The sequence below is a fragment of the Ranitomeya imitator genome, chromosome 3, assembly GCF_032444005.1.
Source record: "Ranitomeya imitator isolate aRanImi1 chromosome 3, aRanImi1.pri, whole genome shotgun sequence".
Lineage (NCBI taxonomy): Eukaryota > Metazoa > Chordata > Amphibia > Anura > Dendrobatidae > Ranitomeya > Ranitomeya imitator.
Genome location: NC_091284.1, coordinates 420,423,556 through 420,450,263, shown reverse-complemented (window position 1 = coordinate 420,450,263; position 26,708 = coordinate 420,423,556). Strand labels below are relative to the sequence as shown.

The 26,708-nt window shown below is 41.0% G+C and overlaps 1 protein-coding gene across 3 annotated transcripts in view; it reads right to left on the bottom strand.

Moving 5' to 3' along the window:
• Positions 1-26,708, bottom strand: part of BRIP1 (BRCA1 interacting DNA helicase 1) — a 567,171-nt gene that overhangs the window by 73,505 nt on the left and 466,958 nt on the right. For all 3 annotated transcript variants that reach the window (XM_069757210.1, XM_069757211.1, XM_069757212.1), the window contains 2 exons: positions 9,193-9,352; positions 8,035-8,156 (listed from right to left, as the gene is read on the bottom strand). In XM_069757210.1, the coding sequence (XP_069613311.1) occupies positions 8,035-8,156; positions 9,193-9,352 (282 nt within the window). The remainder of the gene's footprint in view (positions 1-8,034; positions 8,157-9,192; positions 9,353-26,708) is intronic.

The following is a 26,708-nucleotide window of genomic DNA, read 5'->3' as shown; positions in this document are numbered from 1 at the left end:
CTGGTCAAAGTCCTATCGCACTGCATAGGCTCAGGTTTATGCTCAGATAATACCGCCAAATGGTGCACAGATTTACGCTCACGCAAGCGTCGACCGATCTGAATGGCCAAAGACATAGACTCATTTAGACCAGCAGGCATAGGAAATCCCACCATGACATCCTTAAGGGCTTCAGAGAGACCCTTTCTGAAAATAGCTGCCAGCGCACATTCATTCCATTGAGTGAGTACGGACCACTTTCTAAACTTCTGACAATAAATCTCTATCTCATCCTGACCCTGACACAGAGCCAGCAAATTTTTCTCTGCCTGATCCACTGAATTAGGTTCGTCGTACAGCAATCCGAGCGCCAGAAAAAACGCATCAATATTACATAATGCAGGATCTCCTGGCGCAAGGGAAAATGCCCAGTCTTGAGGGTCGCCACGTAATAAAGAAATAATGATCTTAACTTGTTGAACTGGGTCACCAGAGGAGCGGGGTTTCAAAGCCAGAAATAGTTTACAATTATTTTTAAAATTCAAAAACTTAGCTCTATCTCCAGAAAATAACTCAGGAATAGGAATTTTAGGTTCTAACATAGGATTCTGAACCACTAAATCTTGAATGTTCTGTACTCTTATAGTGAGATTATCCATCAAAGAGGACAGACCATGAATGTCCATGTCCACACCTGTGTTCTGAACCACCCTGATGTAAAGGGGAAAAGAAAGACAGAACACAGTGCAAAGAAAAAAAAATGGTCTCAGAACTTCTCTTTTCCCTCTATTGAGAAGCAATAGTACTTTGGGCCTCCAGTACTGTTATGAACAGGTAATTCAGAACCACAATGGACCTTGAAGTTCAGAGCACACAAAGTGACCTGACATTTACCAAAAACATAGGACGAGCTCTGAGACGTGGAAACTCTGCTGACCGCAATCCCTAATCCTATCACACCACACCAGAGGTAGCCGTGGATTGCGCCTAACGCTCCCTATGCAACTCGGCACAGCCTGAGAAACTAACTAGCCCTGAAGATAGAAAAATAAGCCTACCTTGCCTCAGAGAAATTCCCCAAAGGAAAAGGCAGCCCCCCACATATAATGACTGTGAGTAAAGATGAAATACAAACACAGAGATGAAATAGATTTAGCAAAGTGAGGCCCGACTTACTGAATAGACCGAGGATAGGAAAGATAGCTTTGCGGTCAACACAAAAACCTACAAACAACCACGCAGAGGGGCAAAAAGACCCTCCGCACCGCCTAACGGTACGGAGGTGCTCCCTCTGCGTCTCAGAGCTTCCAGCAAGCAAGAAAAACCAATATAGCAAGCTGGACAGAAAAAATAGCAAACAAAAGAAACACAAGAAGAACTTAGCTTATGCAGGATAGAGGCCACAGGAACGATGCAGGAGGAAGCAAGGTCACAGAATTCACAACATAAAACGCTGCGGAATCCGCACAAAGAATTGACATGCTGCGGAAAATACAACACAGCGTTCCCGTGCGGTATTTTCCGCACCATGGGCACAGCGGATTTGGTTTTCCATAGGTTTACATGGAACTGTAAAGCTGATGGAAAACTGCTACGAATCTGCAGCAGCCAATCCGCTGCGGATCGTCAGCCAAATCCGCTGCGGATCTGCAGCCAAATCCGCACCGTGTGCACATAGCCTAATTCTAAGGGTATGTGCACACGATGCGGAAAACGCTGCGGATCCACAGCGTTTCTGCCACTGCGGGTCCGCAGCAGTTTCCCATGAGTTTACAAAAAACGCTGCGCACATGCTGCGGAAAAAACTGCGCGGAAATGCAGCGGTTTACAGTCTACACATTTCACTTCTTTCTGCGGATTCCGCAGCGGTTTTACAACTGCTCCAATAGAAAACCGCAGTGAAATCCGCAGAAAAACCGTGGTAAATCCGCGATAAATCCGCAGTGGTTTTACCTATGGGGGTGATAAAGGGGGGGTTCATTTACTTTTTTTTTTATTTTGATCACTGTGATAGGTTTTATCACAGTGATCAAAATGTACATGGAACGAATCTGCCGGCCATTTTGGAAGATGGCGGCGCCCAGGGAGAAGACGGACGGACACCGGGAGGCCCGGTAAGTATAATGGGGGGAGATCAGGGCACGGGGGGGCGTCGGAGCACGGGGGGTGGTATCGGAGCACGGGGGAGCGGGCAGGAGGACGGGGGGAGCGGAGCACAGGACGGAGGGGAGCGGAACATAGATCGGAGGGCTGGGGGGGCGATCGGTGGCGGTGGGGGGTACACCAGTGTTTCCAGCCATGGCCGATGATATTGCAGCATCGGCCATGGCTGGATTGTAATATTTCACCAGTTATTTAGGTGAAATATTACAAATCGCTCTGATTGGCAGTTTCACTTTCAACATCCAATCAGAGCGATCGTAGCCACGGGGTGGGGGGGAGGGGGGTGAAGCCACCCCCCCTGGGCTAAACTACCACTCCCCCTGTCCCTGCAGATCGTGTGAAATTGGAGTTAACCGTTTCACCCGATCTGCAGGGACGCGATCTTTCCATTGGATTGGCACCGACTTTCATGACGCCTACGTGGCGTCAAAGGTCGGGAAGGGGTTAAAAAGGATTTTAAAAAAATAATAATTGGAAATTTCAGTGTAAGTTATGAAGGAAGCAAGAACTGCTAAAAATGTTATGGAAGAGGAACTCAGATGCACCCTGTACTAGACATAAAGGAGGACCTCATAAGCATTCTTTTCAAATGGTCATGTAGTGAAACTATTAGATTCGTAAGGTTACGCACTGTGCAAAGCCTTCCAAAAACTACAAGCAGAGTCATCCATACACCCTTGAAGGCACCAACTGTAGTGCCTCACTCAAATATTGTAAGCAAAGTATAGTTATGGTACTGCTACACTCCTAAAAGTTATGCAGAGTACAAAGCCATCCAAAAATTACAAGCAGGGTCATCTGTACATCTTGAAGGCAAAAATATTAAGAAAGTATACACCTGTAGTAGGCCAATTTATTTTTTTATTTCAAACCAACGAAATTTAACACAAAGCAGGTTCTACTGTATATAAGGCAATAGTACATTTTTATGACAAAAAATATTGTGTGAACCGTACTGGGCCAAGCGTCTTTAAACTTTAACCAACCGTAGTTTCACACAAAGCACATTATTCTGTATGAATGAATAATTGAATAAAAACATTTTTTGAAGCTTTTTTTAGCATTTAATAAACCAGCGAAATGTAACAAGGACCGCATTAAAGTATATGGATGAATCATTGAATCCGTAAAAAGCTTTGAAAGGTTTTTTTTTTAGTTTAATATACCAGTGAAATGTAACATGAACCATGTTACAGTGTATGGATGAATCATTGAATCCATAAACATTTTTTCAAGATTTTTTTAGGTAACACCGAAATGTAACAAAAAGCACATAATACTGCACGGATCAGTAATTGAATCAATAAAAAAAAGTTCACTTTTTTTTAAGTTTTATGTAACACCAAAATGTAACAGAAAGCACATAAAACTGTAAGGATGTGTAATTGAATCCAGACAAATTTCTCACTGCTTTTTTATAGTGTATCATATATCACTGAAATGTACCCAAGCACGTAATACTGTATGGATGAGCAATATAATACTGAAAAATGTTTGAACGAATTTTTTGAGAGTTACATTTTTCTTTGGTCGATTTCGGTGGTATGTAATACTCTATTGATGAGCAGTATAATACCGATACATTTTACATAATTTTTGGAGGGTTATATACCACCATAATTTACCTGAGAATATACTGTATATAACTCTATGGATGAGCGATATAATACCGAAAAAATGTAGACAACTTGTATTGAGGGATAGATACCACATAAATCTACCCAAGAACATGTAATACTCTAGGGATGAGCAATATAATACACATACATTTTTTAACAAGATTTTGGAGGGTTCGATACCACCAAAATATATGCAAGAACACGTAATACTGTATGGCTAAGCAATATAATACCGAAAAACATTAGACAACTTGTTCTGAGGGTTAATACCACCAAAATCTACCCAAGAAAATATAATACTCTAGAGATGAGCAATATAATACCAATACATTTTTGAACAATTTTTTGGAGGGTTATAAACTACCAAAATGTATATAAGAAGACGTTATACTCTATTGATGACTAATTTAATCCAGATAAATTTTTGAACAATTTTTTGGAGTGTTATATACCACTGAAAAGTACCCCAGAACACGTGATACTCTACAGATGAGTAATTGAATTAAGATATATTTTTGTACTTTTTTTTTGGAGTGTTATATAACACAGAAATGTACCCAAGACCATGGAATAGTTTATGGCTGAGAAATTTAATCCAGGTACATTTTTAACACTTTATGTGAGTGTACTATACCACAGAAATGTACCCCAGATGACGGAATAGTCTATAAGTGAGAAATTTAACAAAGAAAAATTTTTGAACTTTTTTTGGAGGGTTAACTATTACAGAAATTTATTCCAGACCTTTGACTTTTTTTGAGTTTTACATACCTCCATAATGTACCAATAACCGCATTAAACTATGGATGATTAATTGAATCCAGAAATAAATTTGAAATGTAAATATTTTGAAAGTGTAGTTTATGCACATCTACACTCAAAGGTTTTGCAGAAAGTGCAAAGCCAGGAAATAATTATTAGGAGGGTCATCCATAAACCCCAGAAAAGCAACAACTGGCGGGCCTCATTCAAATATTTTAAAGTGTAGTTGCTGTACACATTCACACAGTGCAAATCCAGTAAAAAATTATCAGGTGGGTAAGAAAGTAATTCCCTTCTTCAGGTGTCTGATTCTTCTTCTTCCTCGGGAGGCTGGGAGGACTGCCTCCAACTGCTTCCTGGAGCCCAATTCCCAGGTGACATATATAGAAATGGACAACAGCCTCCTGTGTTACCAGCACCATTGCCTGCTCCCCCATAGGAGGTGGAACAGTATGCTATCTAGGGGGTGGTAGTAGCACTGTCTTGAGCTGCCTCAAGGAGCCTCTCCCAGACCCATTCATTCCTCAAGAAGGGTTCATACCGCTCGCTTCCTTCTGGGATCACACCCACTGTATACCAGCGATGTTAACCTTTTATTTTGAGGACGTGACCCTGGTTCGAGCGATCAGTTCTTGTAGCCTTCAAGGCAAGTATTCCATCTCTACTGCCCGATGGTTGAACAAGATGTGATGACGGGTCTCAAACTCTTCAATGGACTCCCTTCTCAGCTGACGGGATGCCAACTCTTGGTACCTTGCGGCTTTTGAGCACGATAACATTTCTCCAGACCTGGTCCTGGTTCACCTCCTTGTCTCTTCCAATCAGTCTAGGCCCTGCAGTCCGCTCACCAGTTCTGGCTCTCCCGTCTGCAAGAACCACTGTCATAAAGGATGTGGCCTGGACCCCAGACTATGGAATATTGTATGGCTAACAAATTTAACCCAGCAAAATTTGTTAAGGCTTTTTGTGAGTGTTAGATATGATAAAAATATACCCCAGAACATGAAATACTCTATGGTTAAGATGGGAATACCCCTTTAATACAGAGTGTATGTGATACAAAGAGTAAAGCTAACGACTAGCCCTTAAAAAGGGCTCTTAGTTTGATGGTTCCGTTTCTGCTCCAGTATCAACATTACAGGACTCTGATTTCTTATACTGTTCACACACAAACACACACACACACACACACACACACAGACAAGTACCCTCTCCCTACAATAGGAACGGTCACAGAGATGTGCTATGGTGTCAGTGTGCATCAGTGGTGCCAGGCGGCGCTTTTTCTTTTATAAGCCCCTGATGATGTCACATGGCCATCCAATCATAGCAATGCCACTACCAAGATGGCTACGGCATTATAGTGGCATGCAGGCAATCCCTGCATGCTTATTAGCTGTGTAACAGGCGCCAAACATGAGGAGCGGGAATTACAGTTTGAAATCGTGCACCACCTAATGCTCGCCCAGTAACAAGCACATCCTACCACTCAGATACTCGAATGATATCCAAATATCATAAAGCATGTTAGCTCATTCCTACTGAAGTGCTGAAAATAGCAGATACTGGGCACAAAAAGTGATTTCAACCATAATTATTGATGGTTTTTCTGTGGAATGGTTCAATCAGCAGAAAAACCCTTTGACAATTAAAATGACCAATAGAGGTCGTAAGGAAAAAGTGAGAGCAATTGAACACATGTACTGATCCCCATTGCAGGATGTGGAGAGGGTGAGTATATACAGTACAGACCAAAAGTTTGGACACACCTTATTTAAAGATTTTTCTGTATTTTCATGACTATTAAAATTGTACATTCACACTGAAGGCATCAAAACTATGAATTAACACATGTGGAATTATATTCTTAACAAAAAAGTGTGAAACAATTGAAATTATGTCTTATATTCTAGGTTCTTCAAAGTAGCCACTTTTTGCTTTGATGACTGCTTTGCACACTCTTGGCATTCTCTTGATGAGCTTCAAGAAGTAGTCACCGGGAATAGTCTTCAACAATCTTGGGGAGTTCCCAGAGATGCTTAGCATTTGTTGGCCCTTTTGCCTTCACTCTGCGGTCCAGCTCACCCCAAACCATCTCAATTGGGTTCAGGTCTGGGGACTGTGGAGGTCAGGTCATCTGGTGCGGCACCCCATCACTCTCCCTCTTGGTCAAATAGCCCTTACATAGCCTGGAGGTGTGCTTGGGGTCATTGTCCTGTTGAAAAATAAATGATGGTCCAACTAAACGCAAACAGGATGGAATAGCATGCCATTGCAAGATGCTGTGGTAGCCATGCTGATTCCGTATGCCTTAAATTTTGAATAAATCCCCAACAGTGTCACCAGCAAAGCACCATCACACCTCCTCATCCATGCTTCACGGTGGGAACAAGGCATGTAGAGTCCATCTGTTCACCTTTTCTGCGTCGCACAAAGACACGGTGGTTGGAACCAAAGATCTCAAATTTGGACTCATCAGACCAAAGCACAGATTTCCACTGGTCTAATGTCCATTCCTTGTGTTCTTTAGCCCAAACATGTCTCTTCTACTTGTTGCCTGTCTTTAGCAGTGGTTTCCTAGAAGCTATTTTACCATGAAGGCCTGCTGCACAAAGTCTCCTCTTAACAGTTGTTGTAGAGATGTGTCTGCTGCTAGAACTCTGTGTGGCATTGACCTGGTCTCTAATCTGAGCTGCTGTTAACCTGCGCTTTCTGAGGCTGGTGACTCGGATAAACTTATCCTCAGAAGCAGAAGTGACTCTTGGTCTTCTTTTCCTAGGAAGGTCCTCATGTGAGCCAGTTCCTTAGCGCTTGATGGGTTTTGCCACTGCACTTGGGGACACTTTCAAAGGTTTCCCAATTTTTCGGACTGACTGACCTTCATTTCTTAAAGTAATGATGGCCACTTGTTTTTCTTTACTTAGCTGCTTTTTTCTTGCCATAATACAAATTCTAACAGTCTACTCAGTAGGTCTACCAGCTGTCTATCCACCAGACTTCTGCACAACACAAATGATGGTCCCAACCCCATTTATAAGGCAAGAAATCCCACTTATTAAACCTGACAGGGCACACCTGTGAAGTGAAAACCATTCCCGGAGACTACATCTTGAAGCTCATCAAGAGAATGCCAAGAGTGTGCAAAGCAGTCATCAAAGCAAAAGGTGGCTACTTTGAAGAACCTAGAATATAAGACATCATTTCAGTTTCACACTTTGTTAAGTATATAATTCCACATGTGTTAATTTATAGTTTTGATGCCTTCAGTGTGAATGTACAATTTTCATAGTCATGACAATACAGAAAAATCTTTAAATGAGAAGGTGTGTCCAAACTTTTGGTCTGTACTGTATATCTACATATAGATAAATATATATATATATATATATTTTTTTTAAGAAATACTTTACTTGCATGTTCTTCTTAGTTTATTTGCATGTTCTTCTTACTATTATCAATAGAATCAATTATTAATAAAAAGTCAAATTATTGCCTTTGAGCGTAAACGTACTTGTAGATCTTTAACATTTGGAAACGGAATTCCTACTGTTACAACAGCGCGGGCATTGTCATCAGAAAAGTCTAGTCCTTCACTCACTTTACCTCTGCAGACTGCAATCAGGAGGGCACCATCTGAAAAAGGAAAGTACAAACAGGGATAATAAGGCCACTAAACATAATAGATACCAAAACAATCATTTGGCCGACACCAACCAGCCAATTCTCCCAACTCCGTCATACACAGAAATGCTTGAGTGAGCGCTCCTGATTTCTTTCGCTATCTTCTTTCGCTGATTTTCAGTCGCTATCAGAAGAGTCACAGGAAGTATAAAAGGATTGACTGTTGTAAGTTTAAAATACTGGATACGGCTTTCCCTTACAGAAAAGACAGGTAGGCTAAGGTTAAATCCTAGCTCTACAGGCTCTGATTAGCTTCACCTGGATGGCTCTGCATATAACCAGGCTAGGTGTTCACCTTATTCAGTCAGCAGGGGAAAGCTGACCAGGCTGGATTGTATTGGAGCAATAGAGAGAGAGACAAGTCAGAATCTCTCTCTGGAAAGAGACAGCACAGGTCATGTGCACCAAACTGGAATTATCAGTAGTTGCTATAGATAACTTTTGTTTTGTTTGACTGAACTGGGACTAGCTCAGCCGTGTATCAGTAGCCAGGGTCTATTTTGTTTAGTTAGCGCCAAGACACGGCTAGGGAATTTGCTTATGGTTTTATTTTTTGGTGCTGTGAAACCTGTGTAAATAAATGTCACATTGTTTTGACACAAAAATCCAGTGCCTGTGTGAATGCTACCTAATGCCTACTTGAGAGTGTGACTCCCTATACCCTCCAACAACATATGTGGGGAGAGAGATGAGAGGCCTGCATACATATTAGACTGTCAGCCAATCCCCCCAAAATCAGGTGCTTTGGCCGCCTTTAGTCTAAAGGTTGGGCTCACGCACAGACTTTTAAGAGTGTTAGAGCTTAAACACAGTCTGCTAAAGTCTTAAATATTAATGTATTTTGGGTACAACAGCTGCATATATACAATCTTATGGACTACAAGAGATGAGAGAGATACTGCAATAGTCTTGGCCTTATATATTTTTTGGTACGTAAACAAATATACCATTCTTTCATAAATGATCAGCTTTTCTTGGCTACACTCACCTTTCACTCCCTTAAAACGTATGGCATCGTAATATGTCTGCAGTAATTTATCAAAGTCCGTTTTATCTCCTCCTTGAGGCTCTTTAATAACCGTCTTGATCTGTTCTAAATTCTCCCATAAACCAGTGTGCATCCATCTATCTTTTAGTTTTTCCAGCATCTAAAAAAACAAAACTGTTCATTAATGATCATATTATTTTAATCAGTCTCCAATTTTTCACAGTGACTTGTGTAAAATGATGGAACCTCATTAGAACTCAGTAGGTGCAATGGTCGCCGAAGAGATCTAAATTGTAAGATTTTTATTGTATATCCTCAGCCATGGTACCCTAAAAACACAGATGAGGTGCTTCACTGACAAATGAAAGATTGTTGCATAACATGATGTTTTATCAGCTATACCAGTTACCACTGAAGAAGCAACTCACATGATGAGACGTGGGGGATTATTTCCCACTAGATGGTGGCCCGATTCTAACGCATGGGGTATTCTAGAATATGTATGTATGTATGTATACATATTCTAGAATACCCCATGCGTTAGAATCGGGCCACCATCTAGTGGGAAATAATCCCCCACGTCTCATCATGTGAGTTGCTTCTTCAGTGGTAACTGGTATAGCACAGGCCACGTAGTATATAGGAGTACTACGTGGCCTGTGGTATATACCATGTGGTATAGCACAGGCCACGTAGTATATAGGAGTACTACGTGGCCTGTGGTATATACCATGTGGCTGCTATATACATACATATTGTAGAATACCCGATGCGTTAATATAGGCCACGCAGTAAATAACACAGCCCACGTAGTATATAACAGCCCACACAGTATATAGCAGCCACGCAGTATATAGCAGCCACGCAATATAAAACACACACAGCCCACGTAGTATGCAACAGTGGCCACGTAATATATAACACAGCCCACATAATATATAGCACAGCCCACATAGTATCTAACAGTGGCCACGTAGTATATAGCACGCAGTATAGAACACAGCCACGTAGTATATAACACTGCCCACGTAGTATATAGCAGCCATGTAGTATATAACGCAGCCCACGCAGTATATAACACTGGCCACGTAATATATAGCACAGCCCACGCAGTATAGAACACAGCCCACATAGTATCTAACACTAGCCAGGTAGTATATAGCAGCCACGCGGTATCTAACACAGCTCACGTAGTATTTAGCAGTGTGGGTACATATCCCTGTTAAAAAAAATAATTAAAATTAAAAATAGTTATATACTCACCCGGCGGGATCCAGCAAACCTGTGGCGATGCGCGCGGTTGCCGCCATCTTGCGTTCCCAGGATGCATTGCAAAATTACCCAGATCACTTAGCGGTCTCGCGAGACCGCTAAGTCTTCTGGGTAATTTCGCAATGCATCTCTGGGACCTGAAGCTGGCGGGAGCGCATCGTCGGACTACGAAACGTGAGAATAGCAGGTTTTTTAAAAATTATTTTTAACATTAGATCTTTTTACTATTGATGCTGCATAGGCAGGATCAATAGTAAAAACTTGGTCACACAGGCTTAAGAGCGGCGGTAACGGAGTGAGTTACCTGCGGCATAACGCGGTCCGTTACCGCTGGCATTAACCCTGTGTGAGCGGTGACCGGAGGGGAGCATCGAGCGGGCGCCGGGCACTGACTGCGGGGAATATGGAGTGGGCACTGACTGCGGGGAGTATGGAGCGGGCACCGGGCACTGACTGCGGGGAGTATGGAGCGGGCACTGACTGTGGGGAGTATGGAGCGGGCGTCGGGCACTGACTGCGGGGAGTATGGAGCGGGCACTGACTGCGGAGAGTATGGAGTGGGCGCCGGGCACTGATTGCAGGGGAGTAGGGGGGACTAATCGGACTGTGGCCATCGCGGATTGGTCGCAGCAGCCATGACAGGCAGCTGGCGAGACCAATCAGCGACTTGGATTCCATGACAGACAGAGGCCGCGACCAATGAATATCCATGACAGAAGGACAGACAGACAGAAAGACGGAAGTGACCCTTAGACAATTATATAGTAGATTCAATTTGATGTGTCCAACTCTTTTACATGGTTTTTGTGGGCACTTTAGCACTTCAAGTATGATGTTGGCCAGGGTGCAGTTCTCTTTCGAATATATATTCAATGTATTTATGTACAGTTTTTATTCATATAGCAGTTCCACTAAGGTAGTGATTGCTTGGGGAGGGGGGGGAATGGTTTAGCGTGAATGCGGTGAAGACAAGTCTCCAGAGAGCTCCAGCTGCGCTCATGCTGTAAGACACATCCTGAGATGCAATTTCGGGGAAAAAACTCCTATCCTGTGGTTGACTGTTCCTGGAGGCTGGACGTTCTTTTTCAGGGTGGTAATGGTGATGATAACCAGAAGCAGAAAGATCAGCAAAAAAGAAGGAGGGCGACATCAGATATCCAAGATGGCTCCTGTACATCCTATGGTCAGAGGCATGAAGATGTAGGGGGAGAGGCAGACGTTGTAATAGTGTTACGGTTAATGATTCATATATGCAAGTTATATGGTTTATCTTTAGTGTAGCGGGCTCTATGTAGGATACAATATTTTAGTTCTGGTATTTATTATTGTGAAGGATGCACAGAATGGTTGTGAGCTGCTTTTGGCCCCATCCCTTACTGGTAAGGGTAGATTTATACTCTTTGAGAGAGGTAAGAAGGAGGGGATTGTTAGCTGCGTTGAGGGAAGGGGGCTATCTGCTGTGCAAACCTGCTGAAGTTTGGATTATATGGATGGTAAAATATCTGGAATGGGTGACTTTGACAATAACAGTTGCCTTTATTCAGTACCTTAGTAAATGGGTGCAACAGTTAATTTTATATCTTGGAATATAAAAGACAAAAAATATGCAATATTTGAATATGTTGAATTCATCAACCTGGCAATTATACGGCCACAGGAGATGAATATGACAACTGATCTTATTAATTTAATGCACAGGTCCGGGATGGGGTTTGGACAGCACTCTTTCTATTCCAACTGCTCTAGGGGAGTCAGTCTTATAGTGCATAAAAGTATTCACTTTGAAAGCATAAGCAGTAGTGATGAGTGAATATACTCGTTACTCGAGATTTCCCGAGCACGCTCGGGTGTCCTCAGAGTATTTTTTTAGTGTTCAGAGATTTAGTTTTCATCACCGCAGCTGAATGATTTACATCTCTTAGCCAGCTTGACTACATGTGGGGATTCCCTAGCAACCAGGCAACCCCCACATGTACTTATGCTAGCTAACAGATGTAAATCATTCAGCTGCGGCGATGAAAACTAAATCTCCGAGTACTTAAAAATACTCGGAGGACACCCGAGCGTGCTAGGGAAATCTCGAGTAACGAGTATACAGGTCCTTCTCAAAAAATTAGCATATAGTGTTAAATTTCATTATTTACCATAATGTAATGATTACAATTAAACTTTCATATATTATAGATTCATTATCCACCAACTGAAATTTGTCAGGTCTTTTATTGTTTTAATACTGATGATTTTGGCATACAACTCCTGATAACCCAAAAAACCTGTCTCAATAAATTAGCATATCAAGAAAAGGTTCTCTAAACGACCTATTACCCTAATCTTCTGAATCAACTAATTAACTCTAAACACATGCAAAAGATACCTGAGGCTTTTATAAACTCCCTGCCTGGTTCATTACTCAAAACCCCCATCATGGGTAAGACTAGCGACCTGACAGATGTCAAGAAGGCCATCATTGACACCCTCAAGCAAGAGGGTAAGACCCAGAAAGAAATTTCTCAACAAATAGGCTGTTCCCAGAGTGCTGTATCAAGGCACCTCAATGGTAAGTCTGTTGGAAGGAAACAATGTGGCAGAAAACGCTGTACAACGAGAAGAGGAGACCGGACCCTGAGGAAGATTGTGGAGAAGGACCGATTCCAGACCTTGGGGAACCTGAGGAAGCAGTGGACTGAGTCTGGTGTGGAAACATCCAGAGCCACCGTGCACAGGCGTGTGCAGGAAATGGGCTACAGGTGCCGCATTCCCCAGGTAAAGCCACTTTTGAGCTACAGAGAAGCAGCACTGGACTGTTGCTAAGTGGTCCCAAGTACTTTTTTCTGATGAAAGCAAATTTTGCATGTCATTCGGAAATCAAGGTGCCAGAGTCTGGAGGAAGACTGGGGAGAAGGAAATGCCAAAATGCCTGAAGTCCAGTGTCAAGTACCCACAGTCAGTGATGGTGTGGGGTGCCATGTCAGCTGCTGGTGTTGGTCCACTGTGTTTCATCAAGGGCAGGGTCAATGTAGCTAGCTATCAGGAGATTTTGGAGCACTTCATGCTTCCATTGGCTGAAATGCTTTATGGAGATGAAGATTTCATTTTTCAGCACGACCTGGCACCTGCTCACAGTGCCAAAACCACTGGTAAATGGTTTACTGACCATGGTATTACTGTGCTCAATTGGCCTGCCAACTCTCCTGACCTGAACCCCATAGAGAATCTGTGGGATATTGTGAAGAGAAAGTTGAGAGACGCAAGACCCAACACTCTGGATGAGCTTAAGGCCGCTATTGAAGCATCCTGGGCCTCCATAACATCTCAGCAGTGTCACAGGCTGATTGCCTCCATGCCACGCCGCATTGAAGCAGTCATTTCTGCCAAAGGATTCCCGACCAAGTATTGAGTGCATAACTGAACATTATTATTTGTTGGTTTTTTTGTTTGTTATTAAAAAACACTTTTATTTGATTGGATGGGTGAAATATGCTAATTTATTGAGACAGGTTTTTTGGGTTATCAGGAGTTGTATGCCAAAATCATCAGTATTAAAACAATAAAAGACCTGACAAATTTCAGTTGGTGGATAATGAATCTATAATATATGAAAGTTTAATTGTAATCATTACATTATGGTAAATAATGAAATTTAACACTATATGCTAATTTTTTGAGAAGGACCTGTATTCGCTCATCACTAATAAGCAGCTTCAAAGATGATGAAGGGAGGTTTGTATGTGTCTGTTGCTTAATCTCTCATTTTGAATGTGCCATTGTTGTAGTTTATGTTCCCCCTCCTTACTATTCCGCTCAAAAAATCCTGATGAAATTAACAGACTGCCCAGATATTGTTCTAATAATTATGGGAGACTTTAACAATATACAGTGGGGAAAATAAGTCTTTGATACACTGACGATTTTTGCAAGTTTTCCCACCTACAAAGAATGGAGAGGTCTGTAATTTCTATCGTAGGTAAAATTTGATACAGAATCTAAAAAAAAATCCAGAAAATCACAATATGATTTTTACATAATTAATTAGCATTTTATTGCATGAAATAAGTATTTAATACAATAGAAAAACAGTACTTAATATTTGGTACAGAAACCTTTGTTTACAATTACAGAGGTCAGATGTTTCCTGTAATTCAATGGGGCCGCAAAAACAACGGAAGGTTGTTTTGCGGTACACCGTGACTTCCGGTTTTGCGGACCACTGATTTTAAAAAAAATACTTTTGCCATAGTATTGCAAACCCGAAACACGTCGATCCGCAAGTTTTTTGCAGTCCGCTATTGCGGCAGACCATGAAAAATGCGGCAATACAGCCTGCAAAAACCCGGTAAGTGTAAAAAAAGCCTTCCAAAGTTTTGGATTAGAGTTAGGTTTGGGATTAATGTTATGGTTAGGGATGGGTTTAGGGTTAGGATTATGGTTAGGTTTGGGATTAGGTTTAGGGTTATAGGTGTGTTGGGATTAGGGTTAGGTTTGTGGTTAGGGTTATGGTTAAGATTAAGGTGTGTTGGGGTTAGGGTTGTGATTAGGGGTATGTTGGGGTTAGGGTTGTGATTAGGATTATGGTTGGGATTAGGAGTGTGTTGGTGTTAGGGTTTGTAGTTAGAATTGGGGGTTTCCACTGTTTAGGCACATCAGGGGGTCTCAAAACGCGACATGGCTCCACCATTGGTTCCAGCCAATTTTGCGTTGAAAAAGTCAAATGGTGCTCCCTCCCTTCTGAGCTCCGCCATGCACCCAGACAGTGGTTTACCCCCACATATGGGGCTTCAGCGTACTCAGGACAAATTGGACAACAAGATTATTTATTTTCACGGCTCTGCATTGTAAAATTCTGTAAAGCACTTAGGTGTTCAAAGTGCTCAACACACATCTAGATAGTTTCTTGGGGGGTCTAGCTTACAAAATAGAGTCACTTGTGGGGGGTTTCTACTGCTTAGGCACATCAAGGGCTCTGCAAACACAACATGACGCCCGCAGACCATTCCATCAAAGTCTGCATTCCAAAACATAACTACTTCCCTTCCGAGATCTGCCATGCGCCCTAACAGTGGTCCCCTCCATATATGGGGTATCATCGTACTTAGGATAAATTGCACAACAACTTTCACGGTCCAATTTCTCCTGTTACCCTTGTGAAAGTAAAAATTTGGGGATGAAAAATCATTTTTGTGGAAAAAAAATTATTTTTTATTTTCATGGCTCTACGTTATAAACTTCTGTGAAGCACTTAGGGGTTCATAATGCTCACCACACATCTAGATAAGTTCCTTGGGGGGGTCTAGTTTCCAAAATGGGGTCACTTGTTGGGGGTTTCTACTGTTCAGGCACATCAGGGGCTCTGCAAATGCAACATGACGCCCGCAGACCATTCCATCAAAGTCTGCAATTTAAAACGTCACTACTTCCCTTCCAAGCCCCGCTGTGTGCCCAAACAGTGGTCCCCCCCATATATGGGGTTTCAGCGTGCTCAGAACAAACTGGACAACAACTTTTGGGGTCCAATTTCTCCTGTCACCCTTGTGAAAGTAAAAAATTTGAGGAAAAAAAGATTTTTTTTTTCACGGCTCTACGTTATACACTTCTGTGAAGCACTTGGGGGTTCAAAGTGCACACTACACATCTAGAGAAGTTCTTTAAGGGGTCTAGTTTCCAAAATGGTGTCACTTGTGGGGGGTTTCCACTGTTTAGGCACATCAGGGGCTCTCCAAATGCAACATGGCGTCAGATCTCAATTCCAGCCAATTCTGTGCTGAAAAAGTCAAACTGCCGTGCGCCCAAACAGTGGTTTACCCCCACATTTGGGGTATCGGTGTACTCAGAACAAATTGCACAACATCTTTGGTGGTCTAATCTTTCCTGTTAGCATTGAGAAAATAAAAATTTGGGGGCGAAAAGATCATTTTTGTGGAAAAAATAAAATTTTTATTTTCAAGGCTCTACGTTATAAACTTCTGTGAAGCACTTGGGCGTTCAAAGTGCTCACTACACATCTAGATAAGTTCCTTAAGGGGTCTAGTTTCCAAAATGGTGTCACTTGTGGGGGGTTTCCACTGGTTAGGCACATCAGGGGCTCTCTAAACACAACATGGCATTGTGTTAACTTTTCTCCTTTTACACTTGTGAAAAGAAAAAAAATTGGTTCTGAAGTAAAATTTTTGTAAAAAAAAAAGTTAAATGTAATTTTTTCCCTTCCACATTGCTTCACTTCCTGTGAAGCACGTAAAGGGTTAATAAAATTCTTGAATTTGGTTTTGAGTAGTGATGAGCGAATATACTCGTTACTCGAGATTTCCCGAGCACACTCGGGTGTCCTCCGAGTATTTTTTAGTGCTCGGAGTTTTAGTTTTTAGCGCTGCAGCTGAATGATTTACATCTGTTAGCCAGCATAAGTACATTTGGGGATTCCCTAGCAACTAGGCAACCCCCACATGTACTTATGCTGGCTAACAGATGCAAATCATTCAGCTGCAACGCTAAAAACTAAAACTCTGAGCACTAAAAAATACTCGGAGGACACCCGAGCGTGCTCGGGAAATTTCGAGTAACAAGTATATTTGCTCATCACTAGTTTTGAGCACCTTGAGGGGTGTAGTTTTTAGAATGGTGTGACTTTTGGGTATTTTCTGTTATGAACAACCCTCAAAGTGACTTTAAATGTGAGAAGGCCCCTAAAAAAATGGTTTTGTAAATTTTGTTTTAAAAATGAGAAATCGCTGGTCAACTTTTAACCCTTTAATAACTTCCTAACAAAAAAAAATGTGTTTCCAAAATTGTGTTGATGTAAAGTAGACATGGGAAATGTTATTTATTAACTATTTTGTGTGACATATCTCTCTGATTTAAGGGCATAAAAATTCAAAGTTTGAAAATTGCTAAATTTGCGCCATATTTCTGTTTTTTTTTCATAAATAAAAGCAAGTAATATCGAAGAAATTTTACCACTACCATGAAGTATAATATGTCAGAAAGAAACAGTCTCAAAATGTTCCTGAGTTATAACCTCGTAAAGTGACAGTAGTCAGAATTGTAAAAATTGGCTTGGTCATTAAGTACCAAATTGGCTCTGTAATTTAGGGGGTTAATCCTTTTTGGCATAAAATTATTGACTGTAACAATGTCAGGGGGCAACTATAGGGATTTTTTTCCATTAATTTGGCTTGGCATTTATAAGCATGGTATGATATGCAATGAAGGCCCTCATGACAGGTTTGTTAACCCCTTCACCACCTTGGAATTTTCTGTTTTTCTTTTTCATTATTTGCTCCCCATTTTCCCAGAGCCATAACATTTTTATTCTTCTGTCACTATGGCCGCGTGAGGGCTTGTTTTTTGTGGGTAGACACGATTGGTTTTACCACATAGTGTACTGAAAAATGGAAAACGGTAAAAAAAATTTCAAGTGTGGTTGAAATTGATTAAAGATTGTGCAATTCCACAATCAATTGTTTTTCTTTTTTACCATGTTCACTAAATGCTAAAACTGTCCTGCTATTATGATTCTCCAGGTCATTATGAGTTTGCAGATACCAAACATGTATAGGTTCTTTTTTATTTAAAGGGAACCTGTCACCCCCAAAATCGAAGGTGAGCTAAGCCCACCAGCATCAGGGGCTTATCTACAGCATTCTGTAATGCTGTAGATAAGCCCCCGATGTATACTGAAAGATGAGAAAGATCCAGGGGTGGATTGTGATCAGATCAGTCATCATGTGCCTGAAAGGATGCGGGCTCAGAGCTGGAGCCCACATCAAAGATAAGGAGGCAACCTATAATGGACCTATAGGATGTAAAGGGGTGAATAAGATAAATAAAGTCTGTTATGGATAACTCACAAGACAAGGTGTCGACCTGGAAAACAGTTTGGGATACTGAATTGCGGTTTATTCAAAACAATAGCCCTGAAAGTCTACCACAGTGGAAGGAATCGCAAAAGCATTTTCAGTCATTCCAACTAGAACAGGCCGATAATAAATGTATGTTTATACAACAGTAATTCTATAAGGAGGGAGAGACCTCGGGTCATTACTTGGAAAGATGACCCAGGCCAAAAATGAAAATGCTTTCATATTTCAATTGAGATGTAGAGGGCAATATGACCTTCAGGCCCCCGGATATACTAAAGGTCTTATTATTTCGCTTTAATTATTGTATTGTTAACGTTGTTTCTTATGACTTTTGTGTTTGAAACTGTTAAACTGTAAAGCGCTGTGGAATATGTTGGCGCTATATAAATAAAGATTATTATTATTACATAGCTTCTATTTGATTTTATTCTATTCTATATTCGGCTAAGGTAAATTACTGCAAGATGACTTGGAGGATAAAGAGTTCTTTTAGATCAGTCAATTTTCTTGGAAGAAGTTAGCCAGGCTGTAGGAAAAATGGCTAATGATAAGGCCCCTGGTTTGGATAGCCTCCAATAGAAATCTATAAACATTTTGAGGAAGAAATATTATCGAGCTACGTGGAAATGATTAAAAATGCATTTGTATCAGGGGTGTTACCAAAGTCGTTTTACGAGACGGTAATAGTTGTTCTGCCCAAGAGAGGAAAAGATAGAGAACTATCTGACACTTGCAGATGTATCTCATTGCTAACAAAAGATGTTAAGATATTGGCTAAAATTTTGGCCTCCCGACTGAGTATGGTTATCGAATCAATAATTCATCTGGATCAGGCTGGCTTTATGTCCTCTAAGTCAACTGCCATAAACCTAAGAAGGCTTTTTCTGAATTTGCAAGTGGCACAGGTGGATCCTAGACGGAAGGGCGTCTTATCCTTGGATTCCACCAAAGCATGCAATAGTGTCAAATGGGGTTATATTTGAGATGTTAATAAAAATTGGGTTTGTCCATAACTGTATAACATTGGTTAAGCACAAAGCTCTAATATAAGATCAAATGGAGATGTTTCTGGAAACCTCGAGATTCACAGTGGAATGAGTCAGGGCTGCCCGCTGTCACCTTTACTTTTTGCTACAGCAATTGAGCCGTTAGCTTGTATTATTAGACAACATAATGGGATAGAGAAACTTGGGAATCAGTAAGAAAAGATTGCTCTATAAGCAGATGATTTCTTATTATTTGTCAATAATAAAAACATTTTGCTTCCAATTGTAATGGAAACTATAGACAGATCTGGGGCCTTCTTGGGATTGACCATAAATTGGTCAACATCTGTGCTGTTTCCATTGGAAAATATCTTAGGACTAAGTAGTTCTTTCATGGTCCCAGTAGTCTCAAAATTCAAATATCGTGGCATATATATCACAAGAAAGACGAAAGATTACATCTCTCTAAACTTGAGTCCATTGGATCCCAAAATAAAGTTGAAGCATGAGGGAAATTGCTACTGGGAAGGATGAATCTTATCAAAATGTGCTTTGAGCCTAGCATTCTTTATATACTGCATAATTCTCCCATTTTGATTTCCAAATATTGGTTTAGGTAGATGCATAACATTCTTAGGGACTTAGTTTGGAAAAGGGGTATACCCAGGATAAATTTGGAGAAGCTACAGCTGCCCAAAAATAATGGGGGGTTTGGCCTTGCCACATACCTGGAGATATTTTATAACCTCCCAATTTCAACACGTTATAAGATGGGCTTTGGGGGAATGCAGGTGCCCCAGTGCTAAAATTGCTTGGGAAGGGTGGAGTAATTTAGTAGAGCTACTAGGGGCATGCAGGCTTAGGTCTAAGACTGGATGCTTCACGACTTTAAATCTTGTTTATAAAATCTGGTGGGCTTGTAAGAAATGGTTGGGAATGAGAGAATATTTCAAATACACTTCTATCTGGAATAACTCGTTTCAAGACACTGCAACTTTTAGAAGGTTTTGGGGAATGGAAAAGGAGAGGATTGAGATAATTACATCAACTATATAAGGAGGGTTATATTTGCACATTTGTGCATTTAAAACAGACCTTTAGTTTGAGTATCTCTGACTTCAAGTGTCTACAATAATGGCACGCAATTAAAACTCAAGAGTCTATATCCGATTTGTTCATCTCCTTGAATGGGGTGTTGATCATGCTCTTACCTGGTTAGGCTGTGAGAGGCGGCAGATTGATTCTCAAGATCTTTAAAATTTAAATATCTCTCAGCCCTAAAGTATGTGCTGGGCTATGGGAGAGGTACTGGATATTTATCCCCACAACTGGCAATAGCTAAAATACTGTATCAAAACAGGAAGACCATAGCTAAACACTGGTTGGCAAGAACTGCACCGTCAATGGAAGAGGTTGTGAGCTGTTTAAATATCACCATTATGATGAAAAAAAAAGATTGCCTCTTTCTTCTTTCTCTACAGGATATTCTTCTGTTATATTTGCCTGAAACACCTACTATAGCTTGAGGGTAATGCCATTTTATACGAATTATCCAGTAGATGCCACAAATGTCTGTTATAGGAATATCGTTTTAAAGGGAATCTGTCAGCAGGTTTTTGCGAATTATTCTGAGAGCAGCACAACATAGGACAATAGAGCCAGGGTTCAAGGATGTGTCACTTACTAGCCTGTCTAACATAGGTTCAATATATTCAGAGTTTTATCAACAGGAGATTATTACTCCTGACGAAGATCGGTAAAACGTACGTTGAGGCGGCAGGCTGGGTCTCAGGTCTCTCAACACATGTAGGTAATCTTGCACATATTATTTATTTTGCACTAGATATGCACTTTAGCTTAATAACGTATTTTGAACTTTGCATTTTCCTTTGCTCAGCACTCCTCTGCACTTTGCAAACTTGACCATATGTACATTTTAAATGGTACCTCATTTTGACAATAGGGGGTTATATTTGGATTGCTGATAGCATTGGTATATACCATCTTTTTACATATATATATTTTATAATTGTGTATGGTACTTATTAGTCTTGATTTATTACGGATAAGATATGGCTCCTAATAGTGAGCTTATACCCTTATTATTCATTTGGTATTAAAATAGTGCCATATAGTGCGCGTGATTGTTGTGGTGAATATGTACCTTCCTGTCCTGCTTGGTTAGCCCTACTCTGCTATGGATTACCAGATTTTCAGTGTTTAATAAAATTTACATTTTCCTTAAGATACTCTCTGTTGGGTTTCTTTATATTCAGAGTCTCCCTTTTGTTGTGCTAGGAGATTATTACTGCCTGACTCGGTCTAATATGCAAGGCAGTCCGGCTAATCTGTGTAACCCCGCCACCCAACACGGATTAGCAGCTTTCTCACAATTCTCACTGTATGATAACCCACAGATATGATGTTAATCTGCAGGTTAATAGTGCTTTGATGCTGTCTGACACCTGCACGCTGCCGAATGCAGCGGGGAGTATATGATCTTTATTCTCCATGCCCGCATTCCATATTCAGTCATAGGGGCGGGACGGCGCTGGTTCAGTCACTGCTCTGAGTATATAGTCAGGGCCGGGAGCATGGTTACAGTATCTGCTCTGTATACTCAGAGCATGACTGAACTGGTGACAGGTTCCCTTAAATGCCTTTTCAGAAAAACTACCTACAAAATTGTACTAGTAACCTTAGAAATTCATCAACCCGTGTAATTTAGTAAGCTAAAGTATGGGCGCTGATATAGCAGAACTACTTTTCAGCATTAACCTTATTACAGTATGCCATAGATATGCAAGGGAAAACGTTTATGAAAAACCCTAGACCTAATGCACATGTAAGTTCAATTAAACACTAGTCTGAGGTTTTCTAACTGGCTACAATCATAAGTAAAAGTACGAATACTTTGGTATACACCTCAACTGTCCTGTTTCAACACAGCCTTCAGCAAGCTGTGTACTTTGGGATCTGCACAACAGAGTGAGATGGCATAACATTACAAAGCGTTAAGGAGAGTGTCTGGAAATAATATTATTGATTGTATGCTCACTTAGCTACTAGTGAAACTGTTATAACAGTAATCGTTTTAGATATTTTATGCTAGGAAAGACACTACAAAATTAGCACTCCAATTGGACTGTAGACAAAGTGATACGCAATATCACTGAGCTAGAGAGCTGTGAAACAAATGAACCATTCACATTTCTTACTAAGGGATGGTAAAATGATTTACCGATAGAACGTAATTCCCAGAACATTCTATTTATGGTAGCATTTACATATTAGAACCTACTGGGCATTTCACCAAAGGTAAAAGCTAAAGAATATTTGAAACTACGTATCTGCTACTTGGTAGAAATATGAAGAAAAACATCCATTACATTGTTAATAAAATCATAGCATCAACACTGCTGGTAGTGAAAAAAGTTAAAAGTGTCTCAGTGGAGAATCACTGATCTAAAAGCCATCTGCAACGCAAGCTTCATCATGTGTATGCTGCCTACATTTTCTTCTTGAGTAAGCAACGATCAAAGTGTTTCTCTGCTGTGACAAGAGGGTTGAAGAGTCAAACAGAAGTTCAATCTGCATTGCAAATTAAAAAAAAGCAAAATGCTTTTTAAAATTGTATTTGATAATACTAAAAATATCCATAATATTACATCGCATCTTATGTACAATTAGTTGTAAAATCTAAAAGTGTTACAAAATGTAAATATAAAGAAAAGGAGGGATTTGATCAAGACTGAAGTTTCACATGCTACTACTGAACTCAAAGTCCATAAGGTGCGACAATTATAATTCAGGCTCATGCCACTGAATACATTTGGAGCTTTTATGGCCCGTCCTGCCACAAAGTTAAATCAATGCAAGCTTTGATCTGGTGCAGATTTCAGCTATACTGTTTGTCCGGTCCTATATGTGTGTATATATTATTTTTTTTTTCTGCAGTGGGCTGCCTTGACCACGTTATGAAAGAGAGGTTTTGGTTTTATTTTTACATATTAATATTTTGTGAATAAGTAGAAAAGGACAAGAAGTTGCAAACTTTTTGTGCCAACACTCCATGCGTCAGATTTGCTATATTTTCATGCAAGGAAACAGGAATAAAAGGCAATGACCAATTCCCTCTAAGGACTTTAGCATTTCAATCACTAAATAAGGATGATAATATTCGGACTTTAGCATTTCAATCACTAAATAAGGATGATAATATTCTTAGGTATCATTTTTTCATGTCAACTTTCCTTCAGAAATCTAAAACTTAACATGTCCCCTCAAAGAGGGCACAAGAAAAAAAACAGACATTCTTAAATATAAGATTGCTTTCTTCTCTTAATCAGGCATACATTTCTGTATAATTCAAGGTGCTGCTTTGACAATACACACATATATTAAATGGATACTTCATTAGAGACACAGTAGTGCTTTGGATCGCCTTTAGCCTTCAGAAATGTAGCAATTCAGTTCTTTTTTTTAATTAACCGTCAGTTCTTGTAGGACCATCATACTGTGTCTGTGGGGAGTCATTTGACCATCATACTGTATGTGGGGTACAGTTTGGCTACCATTCTGCATGTGGAAGACCATTTGGCTATCATAGGGTCGTTTGGATTTCATACTGTGTGTGGGGGGTCTGTTTGGGCACTCTGTGATTGGGTTCTATTTGCTGGTTATAGGGGCTGTAAGGGGCACTGTATGTGAAGATGTGGGGACAATCATACTGTGTGTAGGACACTGTGGGGTCCATCATACTGTGTGCGTGGGGCTGCGGAGTCCATCATATTGTGTGTGTGTGTGTGTGTGTGAGGCTGTGGGAACATCATATTGTGTAAGGTGGACCATTTGGTTGTCATACCATGTGTGGAGGATGTTTGGCCATTATTCTATGTGTTGGGCTGTTTGGCCATCATTATGAAACCTACTATTCACCTTATGCGCCTGTGTACTCTCTGTTCATGTACTGATTTTATCTTCGGACAGCTATATCAGTATAGATGTATGTGTTATTTTACATAATTATCTAGTTCTAGCAGAGCTCAACTGTCCTGTACTGCATCACAGCAGAAGTGCACAGCTGTGTTTGTTTCCTGATGTTGGGAGACCAGTCATTTGAAACCGCAAATTTTTCTCTATTGATGCATAGAGCAAAAAATTATCTTCAGTCATGTGTATCAACAGAGTGGCATTTACAATTTCAGATCCCTGGTCTCTCAGCTGCAGACATCAAAAACAGTTCAACTAATCTCAGGCTCTGTACACCGAGCACTATCCTGCTGTAAATCCCCTCTTATATCCTCTATACAGAGCCCCTTTCTGCAGTACTTCTTTGCTTTCACCCCCTCTTGCAGTATTTTCTCTCTTCTCAGGTCTCTGTGCATCACTTGATTTTCGTTAATAGAACACCTACACAGCACCTACAGTGTAATGAAGGAGGCTGTACCCATTTCTGTGACATCATCTTTCAGAGTAGAAGCTCTGATCTAGGCACAGCACACCTATGCTGGCAGGCAACCAGTTGAGAGGTACCACACTGTGCACGATTAATCATGAGTTGGCACTACTAAAGGATGACTACAATGGCAACTGAAGGATGATCCCTAAGATGATTTTCGCAAAACGGGATAGATTTAAAAAAGGATTATACTGGCACAAATTAATAAATATACATGTACATTATTATATGAATACATGATCACGTGAATACATGATTTGGGGAATACAGTGGCATGCAAAAGTTTGGACTCACCTGGTGAAATTACTTTTATTGTTCACAGTTAAGCAAGTTGAAATTATCTCTAAAAGGCCTAAAGTTCTAGATGACACATTTTTTTTGTATTTTAGGCAAAAAAATGTACTGTATATATTTTCATCATTTATATTTTAAAAATTACAAATAGGAAAATGGGCTGATGCAAAAGTTTTGGCATTCTGCATGGTTAGTACCTAGAAGCACCCCCTTTTGAAAGCACATCACAGAGAATACATTTTCTGAGGTAAAATATTGTTTAAAAACAGTCAGTGAAATATTTTACCTGACATAATGAATCCTCTGTGATCCCCTGCTGTAATGTCAGTATTGTCTTTTGCTTCCTCCCCCGCCAAGGAGATGTGTTATGTTCTGTACAGGGTCAGACACAGATAATTTTTAAAATGAACTTTCGTTCGTGGGAAAACCCCTTTAATGTGACTGGCTTCCTCTGCCTGTAGACACGTTGCACATCTGCCTCCGGGATCAGCCAAATAATTCACTAAGCCTTCGCAAAAATCGCTCCTCCTGTACAAAGATGGCGGCGGTCAATGAATCATTCGGCTAATCCTAGCGGCGGTGTGTTCGCGACGGTGTTTCGCTGGTGGTACCGCTGCGTATGGCGTATATAGTGTGTGTGTGGGGGGCATTTGACTTATACAGTGTGTGTGTGGTGCGTATGGCATATACAGTGTGTGTGGTGCGTATGGCATATACAGTGTGTGTACACTGTGTGTGTGGTGCGACGGTGTTCCGCTGGTGGTACCGCGCAAGGGGCTGGTACCACCAGCAGTTTCCATATTGAGACACCCACTACTTGGGTGTCCCAATATGGCGGTCGGTGAACCTTTGCCCCTTGAAATTCTGGGATCCGGACACATCTGGATGGAACAGGATGTGAAGACATTACAAGGTAAGTATATATTAAGATTTTTTGTTACTCACCTGTCCAGGCTCCTTACCCTAGTGCAGATTACCTCTATGCAACTCTGTTCGGGGTTGCTGTGGTAACTCGACAAATATTTTTACATCACCACCCAAAGCGTTTAAAGGCTGACTCAGACAGCCATATGCTGTCTGAAAAATAAATGCTTAAAGGGGCTACCCATGTTAGGACTGGCGGAACGCACCAAATATAAATAAGAGGCGATTTAAGTTGCGTTCGCAGTCCGGGGTCCACCGTGCAGAGAAGACACCTGCTGCTCAGTAATGGCAGATTATATGGTGGTATTAAGAGAAGACACACACGGGTTAGCTTCACCCAGTATGAAGGAAGCGAACCCTGTTGCGTCACAGGGCCGCGATACCGCACAGAGAGCGCAAGCAAGGAGTCACAGAACTCTGCCCCAAGACTCAGGGTCAGAGTCCATTGAGACCTCTTGCGCTCGACACCGCTACAGTGGTGTCAGGAGTAAACTAAACTTAAAATGGATTAAGCGCCGCTCTGGCTAACACCACTAACCGCCCTAAATAGGGACAGGTAAGCGCACTGGTAGCGCACAGTGCCGCACTGGCTAACGCTGTTAAACGCTATAGATTGTGCCTGATGCTGGATGACACTAACTGGCGCTAGACACACACACAATAACTGATTTACACTAGCGCATGGCCGTGCGGTCATGAGAACCTTTTATAGCTGTAGCTCTCCAG